At 38.7% G+C, this 25,977-nt stretch overlaps 1 protein-coding gene and 1 long non-coding RNA gene across 3 annotated transcripts; one reads left to right on the forward strand and one right to left on the reverse strand.

Annotated features, from left to right (window-relative positions):
- Positions 1-8,999: 8,999 nt before the first annotated feature.
- Positions 9,000-22,291, forward strand: LOC111835945 (docking protein 5-like). Of its 2 annotated transcripts, XM_023796779.2 has the most exons (9): positions 9,000-9,307; positions 12,034-12,141; positions 14,101-14,215; positions 15,638-15,757; positions 16,042-16,231; positions 16,612-16,738; positions 17,082-17,205; positions 18,656-18,709; positions 19,029-22,291. In XM_023796779.2, exons 1-8 carry the CDS (start codon positions 9,242-9,244, stop codon positions 18,661-18,663), a joined length of 858 nt encoding a protein of 285 aa, XP_023652547.1. In that variant the 5' UTR covers positions 9,000-9,241; the 3' UTR covers positions 18,664-18,709; positions 19,029-22,291. The 2 variants fall into 2 exon arrangements, with proteins under 2 accessions (XP_023652547.1, XP_023652546.1); XM_023796778.2 differs by lacking the exon at positions 18,656-18,709.
- Positions 13,863-25,915, reverse strand: LOC111835947 (uncharacterized). The gene is made up of 6 exons (XR_011992690.1): positions 25,654-25,915; positions 16,516-18,234; positions 15,591-16,290; positions 14,736-14,823; positions 14,596-14,636; positions 13,863-14,140 (listed from the first exon to the last, which is right to left on the reverse strand). It is a non-coding gene; the product is annotated as an uncharacterized lncRNA (long non-coding RNA).
- Positions 25,916-25,977: the final 62 nt, after the last annotated feature.

The following is a 25,977-nucleotide window of genomic DNA, read 5'->3' on the forward strand; positions in this document are numbered from 1 at the left end:
TATTTAATCATTAATTACGTGTAATTTTTATATACATATCCTTTACATTTACAGAATTTACAATGGCATCCCAAGCTTTGAAAAACAATGGAAAGTTGCACTTTTAGATTAGGAAAAAAAGACTCAAATGGTTCAAAATTTTCACTTAATATTTTTCTATAAACCTCATAAATAAATGCTAATGTTTAAATCGCCGTAATTAATGAGGGCCATAACAGATGCAGAGTGGAGGCTTACGTAAGTGTAGGCATCGGTAACCTTAACCTCCGAATAAACCTCCGGGATTTCTCAACTTTCTTTACTTTGGCCCTTAGCCCATGTCATTCACCTAAAACACAGCTACAATTTTGTTAAAAACAAAATGTGACACTTCTGAATTCATTCCTCTATTTAGAAAAAAACTTAAGTGCTCCAGAATAGCCCAAGTAAAGTCATTACAGAACAGTATTTGTGTATAATATTTCTATATAAATTCATGCCTAGATAATTAACATTTAATGTTCACAGTAATGGCCTGCATATTACCGTTGTGTACCGTATAAGACGGAGTTCATTACACATTCATACACTGTGAATTAATAAGGAAATCAAATCACAAAAGTAAACAGCACAATTGTGGTCTGTACATTTAAATTTCACACTTAAGTACCACATTTACCCCTCTGAATACAAAAATAGAAAAGAAAATTTATTAGAAAACAATACTGATACTTTTGATTCTGCTGAAGAGTTATTTTATAAAGAGGAGCTAAATATGTATGAAACCACAAAACTATCTTACCTACGAAATTGCAATTTCCCAAAAAATACATAGGGCCAATTTAACCAAAACTATAACACTGAGTCGCCCGCAATTACTCTTAACTAAACTTTATTATTATAAAGTAGGAAAACATTGTGTTGCAGAAACAGGAACAAGATGAGATGAACAATAAATTATATATTATTTCAGCGCCACCTACAGGACATTATGGCGATGCACTTTACATTGTAGTCTAAAATGTTATTCGGGCAGTTCTCAGTAGACGTAAGAAACTCTCAAGTTAAATTTTACGTCAGATTTACCTTCCCATCACATTCGAGAAACCTTATAACAAAAAACATATGAGCCAAAATATATTGACATGCTAAAGAACACATATAAAAAAAAAAACAAATTTTAACTTTCTTTTGGTTTCACAAATCAAAGCAGGTGAATCTTACATTATTGTTTGTGTTGAATTCAAATATCTAAGCAGGATTTACCTATCATACAAGGATTTTGAGTGACACACAATTGAGCTTCCTATATGCATATCATAGAGAGAGAAGGGCCCTGTATCAATATGTCTAAACATGCTACAGCCTGTAATCTCTGGCAAAACAGACTTACAGTACTGTTTGAAGTGTATGTAAAGTCCTTAAAATGTTCATGAATAGAAGTGAATTTTTACCTAAATTACACTTAAATATGCCAATACATTCATAATAAGGAATTATATACTATTAATACAGTCTAAAAATCACACTATTGAAAAACTATGGGTGAGAGCAAAATTCTGAGCGCATTTCTTAAGTCAGAATTAAAAAGTACATAAACGTCACCCCGTAGTTGATGCATGAAAAAAATCTTTGTCCACCAGTGTTATGAGAAATACCCGTGTTTTAAACATCTTACAATAATTATAACAAAACTGGCTGCTTCTCAAAAACCTTATGTGGCGTGATTTTTTTTTAAGTTATTTCTCTGATCATAATCTTCAAAATCTATCTGGCACACCAACAATTGTAAAGGACCAAAAACCTATTAAATCAGTGTAGCCTAGCTTAAATGCAACACAGCATGTAAGGAATTTAGAAATCCAATGCTTTCCTAATGTTGTTAAGAACTTACAGTGTCAGGGTCAGCCCATGTTGTCCCACTCTGTGTCCCTTCCCCGTTTGGCCAGCAGGTGTCGCTGGTCACCCCATCCTTCATGTTAGTATTTGTTCTCCCTTATTACCTGTCTGCCCGCATGGCTCAATGTGTTGAGCATGTAGTTGCCTGTGATCCTTGTCCTGTGTTTGAATCCTGCTTCCTCTATTTTTGTATTTTGCTCTCTAGTGTTTCATTTGAGTTTTTCTAGTTCTTGTATCTGGTGATTTTGTATTTGGTTTTTGGTTTTGTTCCTTGTGCCCCTGCTTGTGTCTTTACCTGTCTGTAATTCCCCAGTGTTAGTTTCTGTTTCCTTGGTTAGTTCTTGGTTTCCCTGTTTTTAGTTCCTTTGAGTTTATTAGTTTCACCTCTGCCCCGTTTTCCTGGTCTTTCTTAATTAGCCTCACCTGTCCTGTGTTAGTCTCGTTACCCCTTAGTATTTTAGTTCCTGCTTCTGTTCAGTTCCCCAGTGGTTCATTGTTGTTGTTTGATAGTTGTGATGTTAGACAGTTTGATATTCTTGGTGTTAGATGTGTATTCGGTCTTTGTTATTTAGTCTTTGTTAATCCCCTTTAGGTTTTGACCCGTCGTGGTCCTTTGATTTTGCTGTGTCCGCAGTGTTTTCTGTTTTGTTCAATAAACCCTGTTTTTGTTGTTGGAGCCGCCAGAGGGTTGTCCACCCTTTTTGTGCCTGTGTCATGCCACGTTGCCGCGCCAAACCCGTCTGGGTCCATGACATACAGTACACACAGTAATCTGTCATCAGCAATGTAAGGTCGCCATCAGTCACCAGTATGAATACAAGCTTATGTCTTTGAAAAAGGTGCTCGTTTAGGCTATGCGCATTTAGCTTCCTCTATATATGATACTTAAAGTAACGTCTATTTCTCAGTGTTTTACATGATTCCAAACTACAGATTTACATAATATGTTGTTTCAATAACTTGACAATTAACAAACGAATTTTCACAGCAGTTTAACCTTCATAGTCAGTTATCGCCGTCTCTCAGCATTGTTAGGCTGAGGTTACGCATCGACTTATGTTCCTGATATTTACTGCATCTCTACTTCTAGAGGGCAGCCTAATAGTACAACTTTTAGAAGACGATTGACTTTATTTGAATGTTTAGTTCAGACATAACCTCGTAAATACAACGGGGCGGTTCACACAGCAACATGCACTCGCTTTCAAAGAGGACGCAACTCAAATTACACCAATAAATGCTTGCAGTGCATACTAGAAGTGGAGAGGGAGGGAGAGGGAGCAGGAGATATTTAATCTAGGCACCCATTTAGGAAATGACATGACAATTAGCTGTGCTGCGTTTGCAACACAATCATGTCATACAATTTCAATACAAAAAAAAAAATCAAAACTTCCAAAAAAAACCAAGGAGGCACGTGTCACCTCAGTTTGGGCACGCTGCCTCTGCTTACAGGTGTTTATACTGACTGGCTATTTCATTAGCTACACCTTACTAGTACTGGGTTAGACCACCTTTTGCCTTCAGAACTGCTTTAGTTCTGAAGTTCTTTAGTTCTTTAGCTGTGTCAAGCATAGGTGCTTAAAACATTCCCCAGTGATCTTGGTCCATATTGACATGGTAGTATCACACAGTTACTGCAGGTTTATCGGGTGCACCTTCATGATGTCAGTTTCCTATTCTATCACAGCCCATAGGGGCTCTATTGAATTGAGATCTGATGACCGTGGAGGCCATTTGAGTACAGTGAACTCATTGTCATGTTCATGAAACCAGTCTGAGATGATATGAGCTTTGTGACATGGCATGTTATCCTGCTGGAAGTAGCCAACAGAAGCTGGCTATACTGTGATCCTGAAGGGATGGACATGGTCAGCCACAATACTCAGGTAGTCCGTGGCATTTAAAGGATGCTCATTAAAATGAGACTCATCTGACCAGGCAATGTTCTTCTAGCCTTATTCTGTCCAAATGGCACCCAGTGTGATCTTCTGTTTCTGCAGCCCGTCTGCTTCAAGGTTCAATGTGTTGTGCATTCAGAGATGCTCTTCTGCATACCTTGGTTGTAATGAGTGGTTATTTGAGTTACTGTTGTCTTTCTATCAGCTTGAACCAGTCTGGCCATTCTTCTCTCTGACCTCTGCCATCAACACGGCATTTTCGGCCCCAGAGAACCGCCGCTCACTGGATGTTATTTCTTTTTTTGGTCCAATCTCTGTAAACCCTAGAGATGACTCTGTGTGACAGTCCCAGTAGATCAGCAGTTTCTGAAATACTCAAACCAGCCTGTCTGGCACCAACAACCATGCCAGGTTCAAAGTCACTTAAATCACCTTTCTTCCCCATTCTGGTGATTGATGTGAACAGATTGACCTGAATCTGCATGATGTTATACATTGTGTTGCTGACATATGATTGGCTGATTAGAGCAGTTGAACCGATGTACCTAATAAAGTAACCAGTGAGTGTGTGTCGCCTTTCTGCAGTAGCACTTCCATAAATGTTATGTGTGTCAGATATTTTATGTGTAGATTCGGATTTACTTAACTTGGTTTTGTAAGTCGAGAGCTGACTGTGTATCGCTCCATCATTAGCATTTCAAAAATGTTTCACTTTTCAAGCCTTCTTTAATTACCTAACAACTAATGAGTCAGAATGGTATAGAAATTCAGTTATAGTAATGCGTCCAACATGGGTGTCTGTAGCCCCGAGTATTTCAGCCCCAATGCTAATTATCCTTCTTCAAAAAAGACACAAGCCCCAGGTAAACTTGACTTAGCCCCTGATCTTTTCAATTGCTAGAATCTCCCCTGGCATCCGGGAATGAATAGAATTGAATGCTTTGGTGCTCAAAAGACAGGAAACCCCTAATTAGGAAGACATTTTTTAAACTAGTCAGTATATAGAAACTGTTTAATGGCAGAACATGAATCCAGGTGGGTGCAAAATGGACAGATGTTTGTATATTGGGCATTGTCTCTGTACATGAAAATTGTTGCTGTGTTTTAAGTTGTTTCATAATGATTACTGAGTAGATTGTCCTAATATTTCTAAATATTTCATTATTATTTTATGTGTGTAACATCAGATTCATCACCATCATCGCTCCCATTTTTTATGGAGCGTGTTGTGGTTTAATATTGTGTTGTGTTTTGATAATTCATCATTCTCATATAGACATGTTAACAAAAGTGAAGCTAAAGATTTCCATCCATCCATCCATCCATCCAATTCCCATCACCACTTATTCAGTCAACTGGGGATTTCTGGTATGCAGAAAGCAGAGGACACAGAGCAGGGGACACTCTGGGGGGGGGGGGGGGTACTCCATGACAGGGCGCACACTCTCACACACACAAGGGGACACAAGAACAGGGGGACGCCTTGACACACTCCAGGAAACTTACACAATCCTGCGCTTTTTGACTGCTGTAGAAAACCCACAAAAACATGACAGCTCCACTTAATCCTGCAGTGCTACCCACCCAGCTACATGATTTGTGATGTATATAAATTCAAACAGCTAATATTGGATTATATTGAAATGCATTTCTTCTTTGATTTAGGAGACAGTAAATACCAAACGTGTGATATTTGGCAGGTTGACCAGTAGCCTGCAACTTTATACCATTCACTTCTCACAAACTTTGCACGCCTCAGAATAAATATGAATTGAGCTGAGACCAGTATTTTGTCACTTGTAAATATAGGTTGTAAAAATGCGATAGACTGTCGCTCCGTCCAGGGTGAACCCTTCCTTACTTTAACTGCTGGACAGCTCACAAACTCAATATAGAATGTAAAGGCCATTACTTTTGAGTGATGTTATTGTCCCTGTTTATTTGTAAAACACAGTATATCCTACTGACAAATGAGAGAGCAGGTCCCTATGTTGTTATAGCAGCCTAAGAGTCAAAATGCCATTTAACAACTAGGTGGCGCTAGTCACTTGACTGTAATATATAAATAAATCTAGCAGACTGCAGTAAAGGTCATTCAGTCATGCTGGGATTAATCTAGCTTTGTTTAAGTACAACTTTCAGGCTTTCTTCATATTGTGCTGCAACGCTTCAGATGCACATATATTTTATTAGGTAATTGGCATATTAATATTACTAAATTGGTCACCATTCCTGTTTACAAAACAGTGAAATTCTTCAGAGCAAAAACTGACATTATTGGTAAAGTGAAATGTGATATCTGGGAATCTATGATATTGTCATATATTGCAGTCCCAGCCCATTGTGTTAAAAATAGATTTGCTTCTCTTTTTACTGCGGAAAGCATAATATATTGCAGGATTTTTAAAATGATTTTTTCCATGAATGTCTAGTGATGCTCTCACATGCAGTAACAAGCAAGCAGAGGATATTAACCAGATCTATAAGTCTTAATTTGATCATGTTTATGCACATGCTTATGTATTAAGCAGAGTTTTTTTTCCATCGGATTTGATGCTCTGGCATATATATATTTGCCATGGCATTGTTACTATGCAATGGGGTTAATACGGTGTCTGAGGGTTTTAAGATGGATAGCCGTCTGTCGGCATGATATTTTCAGGGTCCAGCTGTTTTGTAGGATGCCTGCCATTATTTATATCCCATAGCCATACGACGGCACGTGGCTTTGGCATGTGTGTAAATTGTTGCTGCAAGGGTTGGTATTGGCAGAAGCGTGCGCCAGATTGTTGTAATTATTATTAACTATCGATGAGTATGCCTTCTAAATGTGATTTTGTGATATCAACACACCAAGAGCAATGTTGCACGATATTTTCAGTGATAAAAGTGGAGTTGATGACCTTCAGCGTCAGTCATATAACTAATGTTGCGTTATCCGTTTACGACCCTGAGTAATGATTATTATATAGCTAAACAAACAGAGCTGAGACATACATGTACGCTTAATTTTTCCCCTTAATTGACAGATTGGACTCTTCTTTATTATAATTTTTTAATAATTTTATTATAACTTTTTTATGACTCATAATCTCCATCCACTTGTACGCTGCCTCCAGCTGTCACCATGACTTATGTATTCACCAATAGCCAGGGCCAGACCCAGCCCATGTGACGCCCCGGAGAGCATCACTGTTGCTGCACTGCCACAATAAATAACAGGCCTATAGTAGGCGACATTTTAATATGAAATTATGAAATTAAAATACAATAAATAATAAATGTTAGAAAACATTTTGAAGTCGTAACATGTTATTATTTCTTTTAATACCTCAATAGGAGAATAGTAGGAACAAAGCACCTTGGTATCAGTACCATACTTGTCTGATGTAGGGTTGTGGAGCCTATCCCACAAGCTATGGATGCCAGGCAGGGAATAACCCAGGGTGGGGCACTGGCCTATCAAAGGGCAGATAACAACCTAGTGCGGGGCACCAACCTATCACAGGGCAGGGAACAACCCAGGGCGTGGGAACCTGCCTATCACGGGGCAGGAAATAACCCAGGGCGGGGCACCAGCCTATTACTGGGCAGGGAACAACCCAAGGCCAGGCACCTGCCTATCACAGGGCAGGAAATAACCCAGGACGGGGCACCAGCCTATCACAGGGCAGGAAATAACACAGGGCAGGGAATCAGCCTATCACATGGGATACTTACACACCACTCACACACATGGACAGTTTGACAGCTCCAGTTCACCTCAGCTTGTTTTTGGACTATAGAGCATTAGAATCCTAGTCTTCAAAGGAGTGGGGGCAACCATGTGTACTGTACCACCATGCCACCCATGAGCAAGAGTGCAGAAGATACAAGTACTTCTAGAGGCACAACCGAGCCAATCCTGTGTCAGACAGTGTGGCAACCCCTCAGAAGATGGTGCGCTATGTCGCCCATAGAATTAACCAGCCCGATCAGTAGATTTAAGACCAAATCTATATAATTAAACACAAGTGTTAGCAGAGTAACCCAGTAGTGTTAGCAGAGTAACCCACCTACCCATCCATCCATCCTTCCACTTTCTATGCCTACTTGTCCTATTTATGGTTGCGGGGGATCTGGAGCCTATCCTGGATGCTATGGACAAAATGCAGCGACTAACCCAGGATGGGGCTCCAACCCATCACAGGGCACACTCACACACCATTCACTCACACACCATTTACTCACACACCATTCACTCACACACCATTCACTCATACAGGCACGCCTATGGGCAATTTGGTAACTCCAATTATCCACAGCATGTTTTTGGACTGTGAGGGGAAACTGGAGCACCTGGGGGAAATCCCACGATGACATGGGGAGATCTTGCAAACTCCACACACATGGAACCATGGCGGGGCTGAAAGAAGTGTAATTTGCTTTCAAACTCTTTATTTATTTGTTTTTAATCCAGTCCAGATCAAAATTCAAATGTATTAATTGAACTTCAGACAAAAGTCTGAAGAGACCCCAACTCTTACTTGTGTTTGGGAACTATGAAATGTAAACTTAAATATCATTTTAAAGATATTTTGTATTGAACATATTCATTTGTGATAGTGATTATCTCTAATGTCTTGTTTCTGTGTGATGTGTGGTTCAGAATATTCAAGTCTGTATAACCGCTTCAGTTGGTGTGTTTTACATTCAGTGCCACACTGTGTGCCTTTGCATGCTTTTTATATTTTACTTCTTAGGATATAGTAATGCTGATGATAATGCCACAGTTGTATTTTCACGTATTTGCTAGCTTCATCCTGAGTTTTGGCTCAGGAATTTTACTTATTTCTGTTCCAAAAAAATAATAATACAAATCACAAAATACCTTTGCCGTCCAAGAACTATTTATTATGTAAAAAATATCTTCCATAGAACTGTCTTTCAGAATTACTAACAATTTTCCTAATGTATCATACTGTACTTATTGTATTAGCAAGGAAAGGATGTGAGAGAGGGACATTTTTAATGGTGAAGGGTGATCAAGAACAACAACATATAATAATGAAATTCAGTCTGAACAAATTCATGGAGATTTGGTCAACATTATATTGACCTTTGGGAAGTTCCACAGACACGAAAGGTTATATTTAATCTCTGAGAGACGCTGAAATAGCCTGCAGTTGACAAGACCCCCTTGGCGTCCATTTAGAGTCTTGGCAAGTAGGTACATTCCGTAGAGCGAGCTGCCAGATTGGTCCTGGTAGACATTCAGATGCCTCGCCTGGGCTCTCTCTCACCCACACTAACTGTCTCTCAGTCTTTCCCCCTTGCTATGGGCTTTTACATATGTCCGGGACCATTGTAATCGAGCATCTGGTGAGTTTGCCATCTGGAACAGAGTGCTTAGTGCCCACTAGGATAAGAGTGGAGACACAATCGAGGCCACGCTTCTTCCTGGGACAAGACGGCATCAAACAATGGCGGCAAATTTTAATGACATTGTGAAACAGGGATATGTGAGGATTCAGAGCAGACACTTTCGGGTGAGTGTGTGACATCTCTTAGCCTGCCCATCCAGCTGCCCCTATTCTATCTTCTGCCCATTTCTGCTGTTATTTGATGTTTCTGCAGATATGTTTCCTAAGTAATAACTAAACTCAAAAGTGTTTATGATTGGACACATGACTACAATAGTGATCTTCAACAAACAGTGCTTTATTTTCATTTTATTCATGGCACAAACACTGTCGCTTTTCATAACCACTTGCACTAATTATTTGTTATTTTATTATATCTGTTATAATTATTTGTTACTTTGTTAGATTTATTTTGTTATTCTGTTTTGCACTATTACTACTGTTCTTTTTAAGCTCTTTGCTGTTTTATCTTATTCCGCTTGTTGCACTGAGCATGTTTATGACAAAAGAATTTCCCTTGGGATAAATAAAGTACTTCTTTTCTTATCTTATCTTATCTTATTTTAATGTTCACATATTCTGAGAAGTGATTTTACATTGAGGTGATATGCTGATATAACTGGTCTCTTATGAGTATGAATGGAATAAGATTTATTAGGATTATTATTAAGAAACTAGGATTTGCCACTTTGAGATATCCTATATCAGATAAAAAAAGTGAATGAACTAAACTTCATAGACTTAATTGTGCAGAAAGGTTTTAATATTTTTGCAAGTAGAAAATTTTACAGTGTTCTACATGCAAACAGATGTTTTTATTATAATTTTATATCTTCTTACAATCGTGCCAAAGACAGCGCTCTGAATGGAAACGATTTCAATCATGTGTTCAGTTTATTGTATGTTAAAATAACTGAAAGGATTTATTGAAATAATAACATGTTACGACTTCAAAATGTTTTCTAACATTTATTATTTATTGTATTTTAATTTCATAATTTCATATTAAAATGTCGCCTATGACATTATTGATATATTCCGAACTGTATAGTTCAGAAAAATCCCTATGATCAACAAATACAATGTAATCCTTCAAAGAAAACTTTAATACAAAGTTCACAAGTTCACTTGCCATTTCAGTTTTTGAAGCAGGTGATCTGCTTTAGCGACTAGTTAGATTCGCTGGAGTAAACAGCTAGCACAGCCAAGTGCAATATGATTGGCCGACCAGATTGTGAGAGCCAGATTTGGAATTTTCCCAGGACCCTAAGGTTACCTGGCAGGGTACACACATAGACTGAAAAAACAGATGGTGATACTGAGTCCTTAAAGGTGCTTTATGTCGTCAGAGGCAATAACATCTGTTCATGTGATCCAGGTGTGTCCTCTGTCATGGTGTCATTTCCCCAGTAACACGTCTTATAGGCTGAGACAAATTTAGCTGATGTGCTGCTGTCATTAGACACCAGAAAAGTACAGGTTCCTTTAATCCTAGATTGCAAATGATAAAAATTTAGTATGAAAAAAAAACATATTTTCCAAATTGTATTGTTTCCATAATGGAATTACAGAAAATTTAACAGTGTGCAGTAGCAGTTAAATGCTGGTGATCAAGACGGATCCTGTTTAGCTTCCTTAAGTTTAACCAAAGACTTTATCTAGCTTACAGTTACACTTATTTATAGAGCTATTTTTTAATGCAATTTCCTCAAGGCACTAAATTAATGGGTACAACTGCAGTGTCCTTTCTGGGACTTGAGACACCAGCAACCAGAAGTCAAGGTCCTTATCCACTGTTATCTTTGCTGTCCGTACAAACAATATTAAGCCAGTGCAGTAAACGCATGTGTGAAACAATCACTATTTATCTGCCGATAGACCTATGGCATGAAAGAATAAGTACTGTCAAGCCAGACAACTTCTAATTACAGGCAAAAATCAACTGGCAATAGATTGGACTGAACCAAAGGTTCAAGAAAATTGATTAAAATGTATGTGTATATCAGTTCCAGGCCTTGTCATCAAGTTTACCAGTACAGTATAAGGCATTATGCAATGTGGTAATCTTGTTTGGTTTTTAGTACTTTGAAAGATCTGATTTCTCTAAAAATAAGGTTTCACACATACTCTTTGTTTTACCTCTAAAGGTGCAATGTTCATAGAATCACACAGTAAGCAAAACGTTTAGAAACCCTTAATAGAATCATCCAATTAAATCTACATTTTAATGCATGTTTGACAGGCTAAATTACAGACAGTTTCTTATTAGCAGAACTCATAGAATCACTGGATACAAACAGCAACACTCGTGATTTTGATGTGCGGAGATATATTTACTTTTCAGGATTCTGTCAAAGCTAAAAAAGAAAGCACACCTGTGATCACACACCTAAATGCCGGGAATCCATTCCCTGTATCATCTTTTCTTGAGTTAAAAGCTCTTTGGAAAAAGTACGTTATGGGGCTGGAATCTGGGCCAGTTGTTGGTTTCGACTTACAGATGGAGGTCCTAATTTGGGTTGTGCAATTCAACAGGGGATTAAAATAAACTTAGCGAAACTTGAACTCTTTAGCCACATGTTAAGCAACAACTTGTCTCACTATATTTGTAAGACTGTCAGCAACTGCAAAAGCATAGTGTGGAATGTAAATATATAAACTAGATTCAGTGTTAACAGTTCTGGATTTTTATCGTTGACAGGCTGATTGTTTTTCAGAAGTTGTAGACTTAAGGTGGCCGTAATATTTTATTAGTGAAGACCTTTCTAATAAAGGTCTCTTTGAGAAATCAGTTCTATTATCCAGTATTGAAATGCATATGTGAGACTCATTTGTTCTTCTCACCTCTGAAGATCTACCAGAGATGCTGGCTGGTGTTAAAGAGAGCATCCAGCAAAGGCCCAAGACGGCTGGAGAAGTTCCTGGATGAACGAGCAGCACGCTTCCACTGTTATCACAAGGCAAGTCACATTGTCTAGTTAGAGTCCTTAACAATAAACGAGGTAAAAAGGAAGGGTCTTCTGTGCAATGATGAAGCTGCACCTGCATCCTGACTGGCCGATCTCAATCAAGGCACCAATTAAGGAATCATGTTTAGCTGCAGATGCTGGATATTATTAAGACCACAGTGTTCATTTTTTTAATACTTTTTCCTCATAGCGAATTATATTTCAATAGGTATTTTTTTTAAAAACCACAGCACTTGTCTCAAGTCTTGTCAAGTCTTGAAAAATATTCAAGAAAAGTACAGAAAAACAGCAGTTTTAGGTTGATAAAAAATTGGGAAGCTTTTTTTTCATCAAAAATTCTTTAAAAAGCTACCGTTTTTATTATTCTAACATGACAAATCATTTGCTGTTGCTAAAGTTTTAGCCTGTGAAATTTCCACAATGCACTATTCAGAGAAGCATGTGAGAGACGAAAACAAAAGTAGCATCATAGCTCTAGTTAAGATCAGTTGGCTGACTGACACATTGGCTTCTACCTTTGCATTTCACTGGTATATTTAGATAGAAGAGACAAAATGTAGGGTGGGGGAGTTTTGGTATTTTGGTTACAGAGAAAAGAAAACTTGAAACTGTTTGTTCTGGTGAAGGTCATGGGGAAAGTCGATCCCAGGCAGCACACGGCTTGAGGCATGGGTATACACATCACTGGGCACGAGGCAGAAGTACACACATCACTGCGCATGAGGCAGGGGTACACACATCACTGGGTACGAGGCAGGGGTACACACATCACTGGGTACGAGGCAGGGGTACACACATCACTGGGTATGAGGCAGGGTTACACAGATCATGGCACAAGGCAGGGATACACATATCACTGCATACAAGGCAGGGGTACACACATCACTGGGTACGAGGCAGGGGTACACACATCACTGGGTACAAGGCAGGGGTACACACATCACGGCATGAGGCAGGGATACACATATCACTGCGAACGAGGCAGGGGTACACCCATCACTGGGTACGAGGCAGGGATACACATATCACTGCATACGAGACAGGGGTACACCCATCACTGGACACGAGGCAGGGGTACACACATCACTGGGTATGAGGCAGGGGTACTCACATCACTGGGTATGAAGCAGGGGTACACCCATCACTGGGCACGAGGCAGGGGTACACCCATCACTGGACACAAGGCAGAGGTACACCCATCACTGGACACGAGGCAGGGGTACACACATCACTGGGCACGAGGCAGGGGTATATCCATCACTGGGCACGAGGCAAGGGTACACACATCACTGGGCACGAGGCAGGGGTACACACATCACTGGGTATGAGGCAGGGGTACACACATCACTGGACACGAGGCAGGAGTACACACCTCAATGGGCACGAGGCAGGGGTACACCCATCACTGGGTATGAGGCAGGGGTACACACATCACTGGGCATGAGGCAAGGGTACACACATCACTGGGCACGAGGCAGGGGTACACACATCACTGGGTATGAGGCAGGGGTACACACATCACTGGGCACATATACACCAGCAACCCACATTCATATACCACAGGCAATACAGAGATACTGCATATCTTGAGAGTATGGAAGGAAACCCATACAGAAGGGAACACAGGGAGAGCATTCAAACTTCAGAGACAGAGTAGAGGTGAGACTCAAGCCCCCAAATTAGCTACTATCACATTTTGATTGTGAACCACATTTAAGAGCAAAATGTTTATTATATTACATTATATTACATAAGTGGATGGAAATCCTCTTACACTACATATTAGCTTGCATGGATTTAATAATGTTATTGATAGTGACTTATCAGTTTAATGTCAATGTATGTGCATGCATTTCTTAAATTATTTGCTATTCTTAAAAATATGTGTATATGTGTGGATACTGATAAACACAAAGTGGATATTTAATTGTTTTGTTTTACAAATTTCAGGTAACAGAGCTGAATAATGTGAAGCATGTTGAAAGGGTTCCTAAGGGGACAAAGAAGCATGCGGTTATTGTGACGTTCAAAGACGACTCATCTAAAACGTTTGCTTGTGAGTCAGGTGGGTCACGGTAACATAGGTAGCAACGTACATGTTTCCTAGGTATTCTGCTGAAGACCAAGTTGATCTTACTTAATATTATGCTACCCATTATTAATATATTAATGTAGTTAATAGCACAGTAAAAAATAATAGTTACACATTTCTTAATATTACATTCACATCGATGTGATTAAAACATATTGAAATATAAATGAAGTCTTATTAATCGTGGTCAGCAACGCACTACAATTTACAATTTTATTTTTAGAGGATAATCAACAGCGGCTGCTCCTTCATTAGCCACCCCTCATGAATACTCATGGGCACAAATCTGAGAGCGGAGTGATGGATGCGTTTGGGTGGGGGATGGGTCACACCCTGGCTACCTGATTTTATACCTGTAACACCTGCTTCTTGCTTTGCTTCTTCCTGACACAAGCTGAAATCAAACAGAGAATCCATGAAGCACACATACACTTTGATATACAGTACCCATTGATCCCCGGGAATAGTATGTACTAGGTGACTCTGTACTTACAGTATACGCGGAAGGTCTCTGCTTAGCTCGTCCCTTGGCTTGCTCGTCTCTTGCAGTTGAGCACAGCGTTACCCGTTTGCTCAGTGCCCTGCATGCCAGTGAAAACGCAGTGAATGGCAGAGAAATGGCAATTTTAGTGCAGTGTAAATTACAATATTTTTGTAAAACATTTAGTAAGTTTTCACTTTAAAATTGTTGAAAATTTCCTGTACACTAGAGTACATTCCTGTACATTAGAGATGGGGGGGGGGGGGGGGTCACAATAAATCTCTACTCCAGGGGGGAAAATGTACCTCTGAGGAGCATAAATCTCATCATTCTGGCGAATGAACCTGATCAGGAACGTATATATTTTGTAAAAAATGAGCTTCATTTTCTCCCTTTTCTCAGGCACAATGTAAATGCTAATTAAGTAAACAACTATATCTGGTCATATTTAATGGAGCTTTCACATTTGTCATGTTTGGTTGATTGGCGATGTGATTTTTTATATTGCTGTTTATTCATACTTGTTGAATTCAACAACCCATCCACTGAAAGGCAAAAACATTTTGCAAGGTAATTCATTTAGTCTAAAAGGCAAATTTAAAATGTGTTCATGAATTAATCTAGTCATAAAACATTCTGCACCATATATGAGGCAGCAAATAGTACTTCAACAAAAAACAACTAAAATATTTTCAGACCATTTTATTTTTTCATTGCAGTATAAGTATTATACGGATTATACATTTACATATTTATTTCCTGCCTCAACAAACTCTTCAAGATCTTTCATTGAAACTTTAGTACAAATACTATGCGAAAATACACTCATTTCTAACAACTGCTTAACACTTGGGCTAATGTACACACCTTTAGACTTAATTTGATTGAGTTCATGTCTGTTTTCTTCTTTACAGAGCTGGAAGCCAATGAATGGTGCAAAGCTCTGTACACAGAGTGCTTTGAGAGTAAGATGAATGACTTTAACTTAGTGGAGCCCGACTTGTTGGCCACTGGAATATATAGAGGCGGAACTGGTAGGTTATTTGGTCACTGGGGCTACAGACAACTTTGATACCTGTTAGCATGGAGGTGTTATTGTGAGAAATGTGTGTGTGTGTGTGTGTGTGTGTGTATAAAACTATATATACGGCAGCATATATTTCTATTGCTTAAGTTAAAATAGAAATAAAAGAGGAAGCATGTATGTATTTATACAAACATTCTGCAGTTTTGTCATTGCACGCCTCTCTTACAGTGAAACCAGTAAACTTTGTATCTAATTCCAAATGCTTCCATATGACAATTTGTTTTTTTATAGGGGAATTCCACGTATTTTTAATGCCGAGTCGAAACCTGGATTTCCACGGGGAGTGCGTCCTTCAGATCACCGCAGAGACCATCTCCCTATGGAACGTGTTTGAGCCCCACCTCAAGATAGTGTCTTGGCCTCTAACGGGCCTCCGTCGTTATGGCCAGGGACAGACGTGGTTTTCCATCGAGGCCGGCAGGTTGGCTAAATTCACGTCCGGAATTCAATTCTTGTGGCACAGTTACAGGGGAAGGGATGCTGCATGGGGGTGGTGGAGGGGGGGGGGCACAGGACAAACAGCAGTGAAATACAAGACAAAACAGTGCAATATAAGAATAAGAAAAAGAATAAGCTTTAAATAGGTAATGCAATATGGGGACGAGGATGTGCAAATTGACAACAGTACAGAATAAAATATAATATATTAAAATATATTAACAACAGTATGCATTACAATTGGAAATATCAAATGGTCTTGCAAACCAGTGGCGTTTAACAGCACCATCGGCATCTCTTGCTTTCCCATGATGCTCCTCCCTAGCTAGCGGAGTGTCCACATCTTGCGTCTGCTCCTTTCAGGATGTGCGAAACAGGCGAGGGCCTCTTCACCTTCCAGACCCGGGAGGGAGAGGCGATATACAGCAGGCTGCATGCAGCAGTGCTGGCCGCCGCCGAACAGTGTGACTGGCTGAGCAACACGCCTGCAGTACGCCGGTGTCCCTCGCTTCACTTATGCTATGATTCGCACATCACCGCACTTGTGGTTTTCTCCATCATTCATGAAGCAAAAAAATCCCTGCCAGGTTGCAACTGAGCAATGTTTGATTTTAAGTCAGTTAGTAGAATATATAATGTGCGGGGACATTTCTATTAAAGAAGCATCTTGGAGCCACAGTTTCAAAAAATACATTCTAACCAAAGATCTATATACAACAGATGTGGACTAGTACTTCCCTATTTCATTGGGGTTGTTTTTGGATCTTCACAACGTCATAGCAGGTGTTGATTGACTCAGCCCGCCAATAATGAGCCCCTTTCCTTCCCCACAGGGCGAAGGGATCTCGGGTGAGGCTGTCTCAGCGCCTGCGAACCTGGCTAAGTTTCTGCCGCTGAGCAAATTCTGGCCGCGAGTCACTCGGCAGAGCAACACGCGGCCAGCGGGGCACTTCAATGGTAAATGCTGCCTGCTACCCCCACTGTGTCTCATTTACAACATGCCAAGTATGCTGGGCCAGTGCCCACCCCACCCCACCCCCCCCCCAAGTGTCCCTTGGGCTTGCCCAGGATCTGCTTACAATTGATTGTATTCGTCCAAGAGATGAGCAAATGTCTATTATTACCACTTATAATGCTGTCAATTGTTTGGAAATAAGAAAAAAATACATCTATGCTTCGTTCAGTATGTTTTCCTTCCAAAGTGACATACAGACAAAATTCTTTGTCTTCTTTTGGGGAATCCATAATGTTTATGTTGTAAATATTGCTCATAGGGTTTTGATCTGGATCACCCTTTTAGCTGTTTGAAATGTAAACATATAGAGCAGGGGCAAATGGGCAATTCCAGGACTCAAAAGTTAGAAAGTATGAGAATTCCCACTATGCATTTAATTAGGCTTGTTTAAGCTGTTGTCTGAATAAACTCCATTCAGACTCTATAACTATTTGTCCAGTGAAGGATAAAGCTTATCACGGGAAGCACAAAGAGTACAGCCCCCCGGCCCCAAAGCACACACACGTGCAAGAATCAAACCCACAAATCAGGATGTGTAAGGCCACAGTGCATACCCAATAAGTTACACCCTTGAATTAACGCTCAGATTCAAAATAAGGAAAACTGAAGGCCTGAACTCTATAAAAAATATCTAAAAATAACAATTTTCTCACAGAAATACATGTGCAGTGCTTTAAAAAATGTACGGTACTGGTCAAAAGTATGAACATACCAACTGAAAATTATCTTCTTTGTCAAGATAACTACCCAAAACACACCATGAGTTTATGTAGAAATTATTGTCTTGTGAACAAGGAAAGAGGTGAAGTGCTGTGACAGGTGACCTGGCCCCCACAATCCCCTGACCTAATCCCTATAGAGCTGGTTTGGGATGAGTTGGATCGAAGAGTAAGAGCAAGGTAGCCAACTAGTGCCCAGAACTTCGGGAAACTCCTTCGAGACTGTTGGAGAAGCATTCCAGGTGGCTGCATCTGCAAGATAGTTTAAATTACGCAAATAGTCTGCAATGCTGTCATTGAAGCAAAGGGGGGCATTTTAAAGAGTTCAATATCTGAGAAAATGTTGAGATATTGAAAACTTCTCTTGGTTGTTGTGATGTTTGATATGTATTACTTTATTGCCATGAGGTGTTTTACTATAAGGTGAATAACAGACTAAGACAGAGATAAATGAATTAAAAGCTTGTATGTCCAGACTTTTGACTGGTACTGTATATTTGTGTAGTTTCCTCCCCTTATTCAGAACATATATGCTATTTATTCATTGTTAATGAATTCCAGAACAGATTTATCCAAGTTTATTTTAGAATTTTGTAAAAGCTAAAAAATGGGAGAATATTTTATTCAGATAATTTCGATTTTGGCAGTTTTTTTTCTCTTTCCATTCTTACAGTCAGCTAACACTAATTCGGGATATCAGTACTGAATAACAATATCACATCCTCAGGTAACGTGTTTGGTTTGAATAAAGTTTGTGAATTCACTCAACAATTAATCAATGCTAATTATCTCCACAGCAATAACAATCTGCATGCTATTTAGAGTTAAATGGTACTGACTCCTTAAGATATTTCGATAATACATTTAAAAAAAATTAAATTCTAAGCATATTGATTGACAGATGTGTACTTTTTCCAGGTAATACAAAAATCATTTAACTTGGTGTAAGCATTAAAAAATACTAATTAATCAAAGTTGATTATTTTTATTACATTCACAATTATATTAATAATTTATTTCAATTTCTCTCTTTCTCAAACAAAAAGAAAAGCCCATTCCCTTTCGAGCAATTGATATAAAGAGAACCTACAGCTGAAGAAACGGACAAATGGAAGCACAGAGTTGGAAGAGACTCTTTGACGGACCGCAACGCTGATGAAAAATTTGGATTAAAGACGCCAAAACTTCATTATCTTTAGCTTTCCAGTATCATTGTCATATTCCCTGCTAATTTTATTAAAACCCCAATAAGAGAGCTCTATTCTTTTATAAGGACAAGGACATGGCGGTAGTTTTTACCCATCATTTGAAAAAAGAAAACAAAATTATCCTATTTTTAACTTTTGCTTTATTTTTTGTTTGTTATTTTGTTTCCTTTTAATCGATGCAGGTGACTTGCACTATTTATTTTCATGTTTTAGAAAAAGGGAAGCACTGTGACTCAGGACTGTATGCATATATACTAATTGATAAACAAAATGGGAAGAAAAGCAAATTATGTTGTTCAAGCCGACTATGTACAGTTGAGAGTTCTGGAACTACTTGCAAAAAATTCATAGATAAAATGAAAAAAAAAATAGTAATTGTTTCCTTTCCATTAGATATTTTATGCTAAAATTTTTCTCTGGGTAATGTGAACTGAATTGAATGTAATTACCTTATTGTCTCTCCTAATGAGTGGAATTGAAATCATATGTCTGACTGACTGAAAGAGATATTATCAAGAAATACAAATCACACTGTCCCTGACACTTATACATGTATTTTTGTAATTAATTATTTGTTTTAATGCAATTATTTATGTGTAGTACCTTGTCGCAAAATTATATATAGCAATCCTATAATAAGCTATTTGGCCAGCACAAGGTCTTAAATTATGTTTGTTTTTAAAAAAGATTAGTCATTACTCTTTTAAAAAACATGGTAACACTATACTTGACAGGGCACAAATAATATAGTAGTACACTATTACTTATGTATTAATTAACCACAAACTAAGTCTTAGTTATATACTGATTTTGTGTTAATTCATCATTAATGAATCATGACGCATGCTTTATCAAGCAGTTACTATATTTGTTACTATATCTGTTAATTCTGTAAACCTGTAAACTACTGAAGGAACAACTCATGAATAACACAAGTTAAATACCGATCTCATATTTGTTAATCATTAATGAATCATGATGCATCTTTCATACTAAGTAGTTACTATATTTACTATATCTGTTAATTCTGTAAACCTTTGTGAACTACTGAAGGAACCACTTTAGTAACAAGTAGAAATGCACCGATTGAAATTTTCTTAGCTGATTCAAATTTCCGATTTTTATTGACTCCAATTTTCTTTCTAAGAACTATAATTGACAGCATACACAAACAAAAAAATTAACTTTTCTTCAATGCAAAATTTATTTTGAGTTTATTCTATTTTTATAATAAAAAGAAAAATGTTAAACTTTACAATTTCCCCCAAACTGCACTAAGTTAGAGGATCTTCTCTCATTTAACGCTCAAAATAAAGTGCTCTGTGACCTGAAAGAAGTACAAATAACAATTAACTGAAAATGAGCTGCTGTACACCCAACTTTATCTGACATATTTTACTTTACCAAACAAGAGCAGGTGCTACAGATTTAAATAACAAATGTCAGTTACTTATGTCATTTTCCAGTATGTTTAAATTCACCAGATAACACGAAATTTACAGTCCATAGGTTACAAACCTCCAAATACAACTAAGTGTACTATTCTCTTACAAATAATAACAGGTGCAGGGTAATATTATTAATACCAACGCATAAACAGTTCTAACATCGTTAGTAAGCTAGATTAAGATCAGGCTTTTTCATACCTTCATACTGCACGGACATTATAGCGCAGGAGGTTAAAGTTTCGCTAAAAAATGTTACTCTGTCATAGGAAAAAAACCTTAGTCAGCTTTGCAATGTTAATGATTATTTATCTTCAATATCATCTAGGAAATGTTTGCTAATCAGTTTAAATTTTACCTCTGATGTTTCACCACGTTTTCGTGGTTGTTCCTCGGCGGTTTACTTTGGCTTTACATATACTGTAGGCCTATTACAAACTGCAATCTTATGCCTTGTCCACACGTACACGGGTATTTTTAAAAACGTACAGTACCTTTTTCTATACGTCTTGGGCTTTTGTCCACACGTAAATGGCGTCTTAGGTCACTGAAAATGGAGCTTTTGCAAAACTCCACCCAGGGTGAAGATTTTAAGAAACTCAGTTTTCAGAGTCGACATGTAGACAGGGAAAACAGAGTTTTTGGCTTAAAACGTCAGATTGTGTGCCGTTGTCCACTTTGTTTAATGTCAGAGCGCGCGCGCTGTTTGCTGTATACATTAGGGGAGTTTGAGCAATGGCGGACTTAGCCGAAATAGTGCTTGTGCTAACCTTGCTGACAGGACTTCTTACATGTATACAGATAAATGTTGAGTCACTCTCGCATTATATTGATCAACATCGTCGAAATGTGCGCCATAGTTTTCAACTTAACAGGACTGGCAGTTAGGCTTCTGATTGGCTAACATGGCAGTACGGTTAGAGTTATAATGCCGCTTGTTGGTTTGGCATGCTCTTGACAGCATATTTTAGCGGTTTCATGTGGACGGAAATGTCTTAGAAGACAATGCTCGTGTGGACGGGGATTTTTTTTAAAACGGAGGAGGAAAAAAACCGTTTTGAAAAATACCCGTGTACGTGTGGACAAGGCATTAGTGTCATCTTCCCTCACAGTGACGGACTTCCACACTAACGACACGTTAGCACATGGCAGAGAAGGTGCACGCGGCTGTGCGTATGACGTGTGGTGCATGTGTAAAATGGACCAGTTCGGTATTGGAAATACATGAGACTGACTGGCTGGTCTCTGGTCTGGGCAAAGCATGCTGAAAATGGGCCAATTCTGGTCCCTGGCCGGTCTGTAGTAACAAGTGGTGAAATACTAATGTCATGTTTACTCATCATTAGTGGATCATGATGCATCTTTTATTTTACGTAGCAACTATATTTGTTCATAATTCGTACTAAAGTTGTAACAGAATTATTACTAAGTATTTTGGCCCTGTCAAGTGAATTGTTACCAAAAAAGAGAAATTACCTTATATGTTTTGTAAGCACATGTTAATAATACTATTGTATTGTTTTGAACTATTGCAGTACAAAACACGTGTGACTGTAAATTATCTCTTCATTATCCGAAATGTACCTAATCTCTGATAAGTACAGCAGCTGTGCCTGTGTACCAATAAATCTCCTTGCTGACTGCTCAGCTCTACAATCTTTTGGATCTGTTCCTGTTGTTGTGAATGAACGTTTGATCTGATGCACAGTGTACACATAAGTACTTTTTTGATTTTGTCATGTCTAAAGGATTACTGCCAGACAAAATTTATTGATGCCAAGTAATGGATCAGTTTTTTAAATGAGTTACCTTTTATTAATAAGATTTGATGACGTAGAATATCATCATGCAAAAAGTAAGCCTTAAGCTTAGTTCTGAAACATTTTAACATTTACCTTTTCTTGGAAAATACAACAAATCATGTAAATATATCGTATCAACATACACCTTCAACTATATGTTGAAATATATACCAGAAATTGTCAAATTAACCATCCACAGTCAGCCAAACAATATTAGACAACCTTAACATCATTTCCTTTATGGACTTTAAACTGAGACATCCTGAGCTGTATTTTAGTTTGTTATTTGGGGAGTGGTTACTGTACATACACTTCTGGAAAAAATTAAAAGACCACAGCAGCATTTTTAGTTTCACTCATTTCTCAATTTATGGGTATGCTTCTATATAAAATATACATTTTTTGTAAACTCCAGCCTGGCTCTTCCATGTTTCTAATTAATGAAGGGCTTCTTCCTTGCTTTATGGGACTTCAGTCCTGCTTCTTGGAGCCTGATACACACTGTCCTAGCAGTGCACTTCACACCACTAAATGTTTCCCATTCTTTTTGAAGGTCACTTGTGGTCATCCTCCAATTCATGAGGCACTGCTGGACAAGTTGATGGTCATCTCTGGCATTAGAAAGTCTCTTCTGCCCTCTGGCTGGTTTCTGGTCGTTCGCACTGTCTCCTACTTCACATTGTTCTCGTGAACTACCATCTTAGAAATTTTTAACCTGGAAGCAACCTGCTGCTCAGTGTAGCCTTATGTCAACAGAACCAGGATTAAACAAAGACTTAAAAATGGAGTGGTCTCTTAATTTTTTCCAGAGCTGTAGGTAGGCATGCCCGTGCCTACCATTAAGTAAACCGAGGTCAAGTCAACTCCAATAACGACGATCCATTACAGGCACACCTCGGTTAAAAATCCTGGCTACGGCGCTGTAGGTACGACTCGAGAGCTGGTTAATCATTAGCAACCAAGACAATCACGGAGTCATAACTGTGCGGTCGCATACCGAGGTGAAATCAGTTTTAGCTTGGATATTCGACAGATATTCAGATCCACACTCTTCAGACTTAGCGGCGGTGCTTCACTCATGCTAGCCGGCACACACAGCAACTTTCATTCGATTTTAACCCTTTGTTTAATTGATATGATTTTTTTCTATAAAATTAGTTTTTTTTTTTCTTCAATAGCCCCTAGGCCGTAGGAGCCTGTCACCCAAAACCTGGTACCAATTGTAGTACTACCTCAGCCCTATAAGACACAGCAACTTTTGTTTGTATCCTTTCAAGCATTGTATATGTATTCTTATTGTGAAATTGTGTCACCCTAATGATGTTCAGTGTTAATAAAACCCACTATATAGCACCTCTAAGAAATTTTCAGAAAGTTACTGTCACATCCCACACCTCCCCTAGTCACACGACTAAGTGACTGCACCTGTCCTTCTGCCTTTAATACCCGGATCGCCCCCACATTCTATGTCAGGTATTGTTGTTTTCATGCAACCTACTGAGCTTTAATTCTGTGTTCTCAGCATCTCCTGTGCCTTACCTTTATAGTAGTCCCCGCTTCCCTTGGACCTTGCTCATCAACACATTCTCACACCCGGCGTGTGAAAAACCGACGCATGGTCTGAGCCCTTTGGTACTGAAGGTCTCCTTCAGGTTTTAATTCAGACGGATGCGATATTTGAATTTTTTGTTCACAACAAGTCCTGGGACAAAATTTTTTAATCAGAACCGTAGCACCCACAAATTGCCTAGGTAAGTTGTTGGAGACACTCCTTATCATTCTGTATAGAGGTACAAATACATAAGAATTAAGTCCGGACCCCAAATATTTGTCCCATGATGCATTAATTGCAACTCAAACGTCCAAAAACTGCTTGCGTTTGAATTAGACCCTGAAGGGGAAAATTTCTTAGAGGTGTTATATAGTGGGTTTTATTAACACTGAAGATCTGTGTCTTATAGGGCTGAGGTAGTACTACAATTGGCACCAGGTTTTGGGTTGCAGGCTCCTACGGCCTAGGGGCTATTGAAAAAAAACCCAAATTAGAAAAAAAAAATCATACCCAAATCACAAAGGGTTAAAATTGAATTACAGTTGCTGTGTCCTATAGGCCTCAGGTAGTAGCATAATTTGCACCCATTTTGGCGTCATAAGCTCCCATTGCCTAGAAGCTATTGAAAGAAATCTATTTACCCACTTTTTCCTTTTAAAATGATCATTTAAAATACAATAAAGTGTTAAAAATGAGTAAAGTTCACTGTGTCCTGTGTATGTCAGGTAGTTGTAGAATATGCACTCAGTTTTGAGTTACTGGGTCCCATTGCATTGAAGTTATTGCAAGCAATCAGTATTTTATTATTCTGACAGTAATTCGTTGATGGTCCCTAAATTTGCGGTGCGCGAGCGCCTCCGAGGCTGTGGAATTGATCTGGCCGTCTTTCGACCGCCTTATGCCGGTGTTCCGGGCAATTCGGTTTCCCTATGTTTCCCCTGTCTATCAGAAAATAATGTTTCCCCTAATATTAAAGCAAAGAGGTATGTGAAATGTCTGAAAATCACTCAAGTACATTATTACATGTGAATACTGTATTGTTATTAGTTCCGAGGCCCAGAGTTGCTGTATACCTGTTTTAACAGGGGGGAACCAAATATCCTGGATGTCAGGAAATAATGTTTCTCCTAATATTTAGGCAAATATGTATGTGAGATGTCTGAAAATCACTCAGGTACATTACTACATGTGAATACAGTAGATCGTCACGCATAATATAGTCTTATAAGCAATCCTATACCGTTTTCATCAAGAAATATCTCTATCCAGCAAATTAAATACTTTCATTTATTATCTGTAAAAACAAAAAACATGTGATGTTTTAAAATATATGGCTTGTTTACCTCAAGAGCTTTGTAAAAAGATATGAAAACAACAGCGAAACCGTGTACAAATCAGCGCGCGACAGGGGAAACATAGGGAAACCGAATTGCCCGGAACACCGGCTAGCGTGAGTGAAACACCGCTGCTAAGTCTGGAGATTGTGGATCTGAATATCCGTGGAATATCCAACCTAAAACTGATTTCACCTCGATCGCATACAATTGCGGTAACACATCCGAACGGGGGGGGCATAAAATTATGGCCACTTGTCTGTTTGCGTTTGGGGAAATTCAGATATAATTTTACGCCTATTTTCCCCCAAATTGTCGAAACTTGCTTACCTCACGACATGCTTTAACGTCGCGATGCATATTGAGATTTGGGCCGGTCAGGTATCACTGAATATACGTTGAATGAAACGTTCACGATCTGCTGTCGCGGTTCTGAAATATGGAATTGCGGTATCGCCCCCGCCCCCTAGCCGCTGCCACAGGTGCAGCCTGTTGAGCTCTCAGTTACGTTATTAATATCACAAAACTCATCTTTCATTTCACAATTAACACTATATTACGTGTAAATCACGAATTTATTATTCTATGTATATTTTGCAAATATTACGCATCATACCTGTTTTATGGTCTTCAAACTGTGTGTGTCACGTGACT

Source organism: Paramormyrops kingsleyae, chromosome 8 (genome assembly GCF_048594095.1).
Source record: "Paramormyrops kingsleyae isolate MSU_618 chromosome 8, PKINGS_0.4, whole genome shotgun sequence".
NCBI lineage: Eukaryota > Metazoa > Chordata > Actinopteri > Osteoglossiformes > Mormyridae > Paramormyrops > Paramormyrops kingsleyae.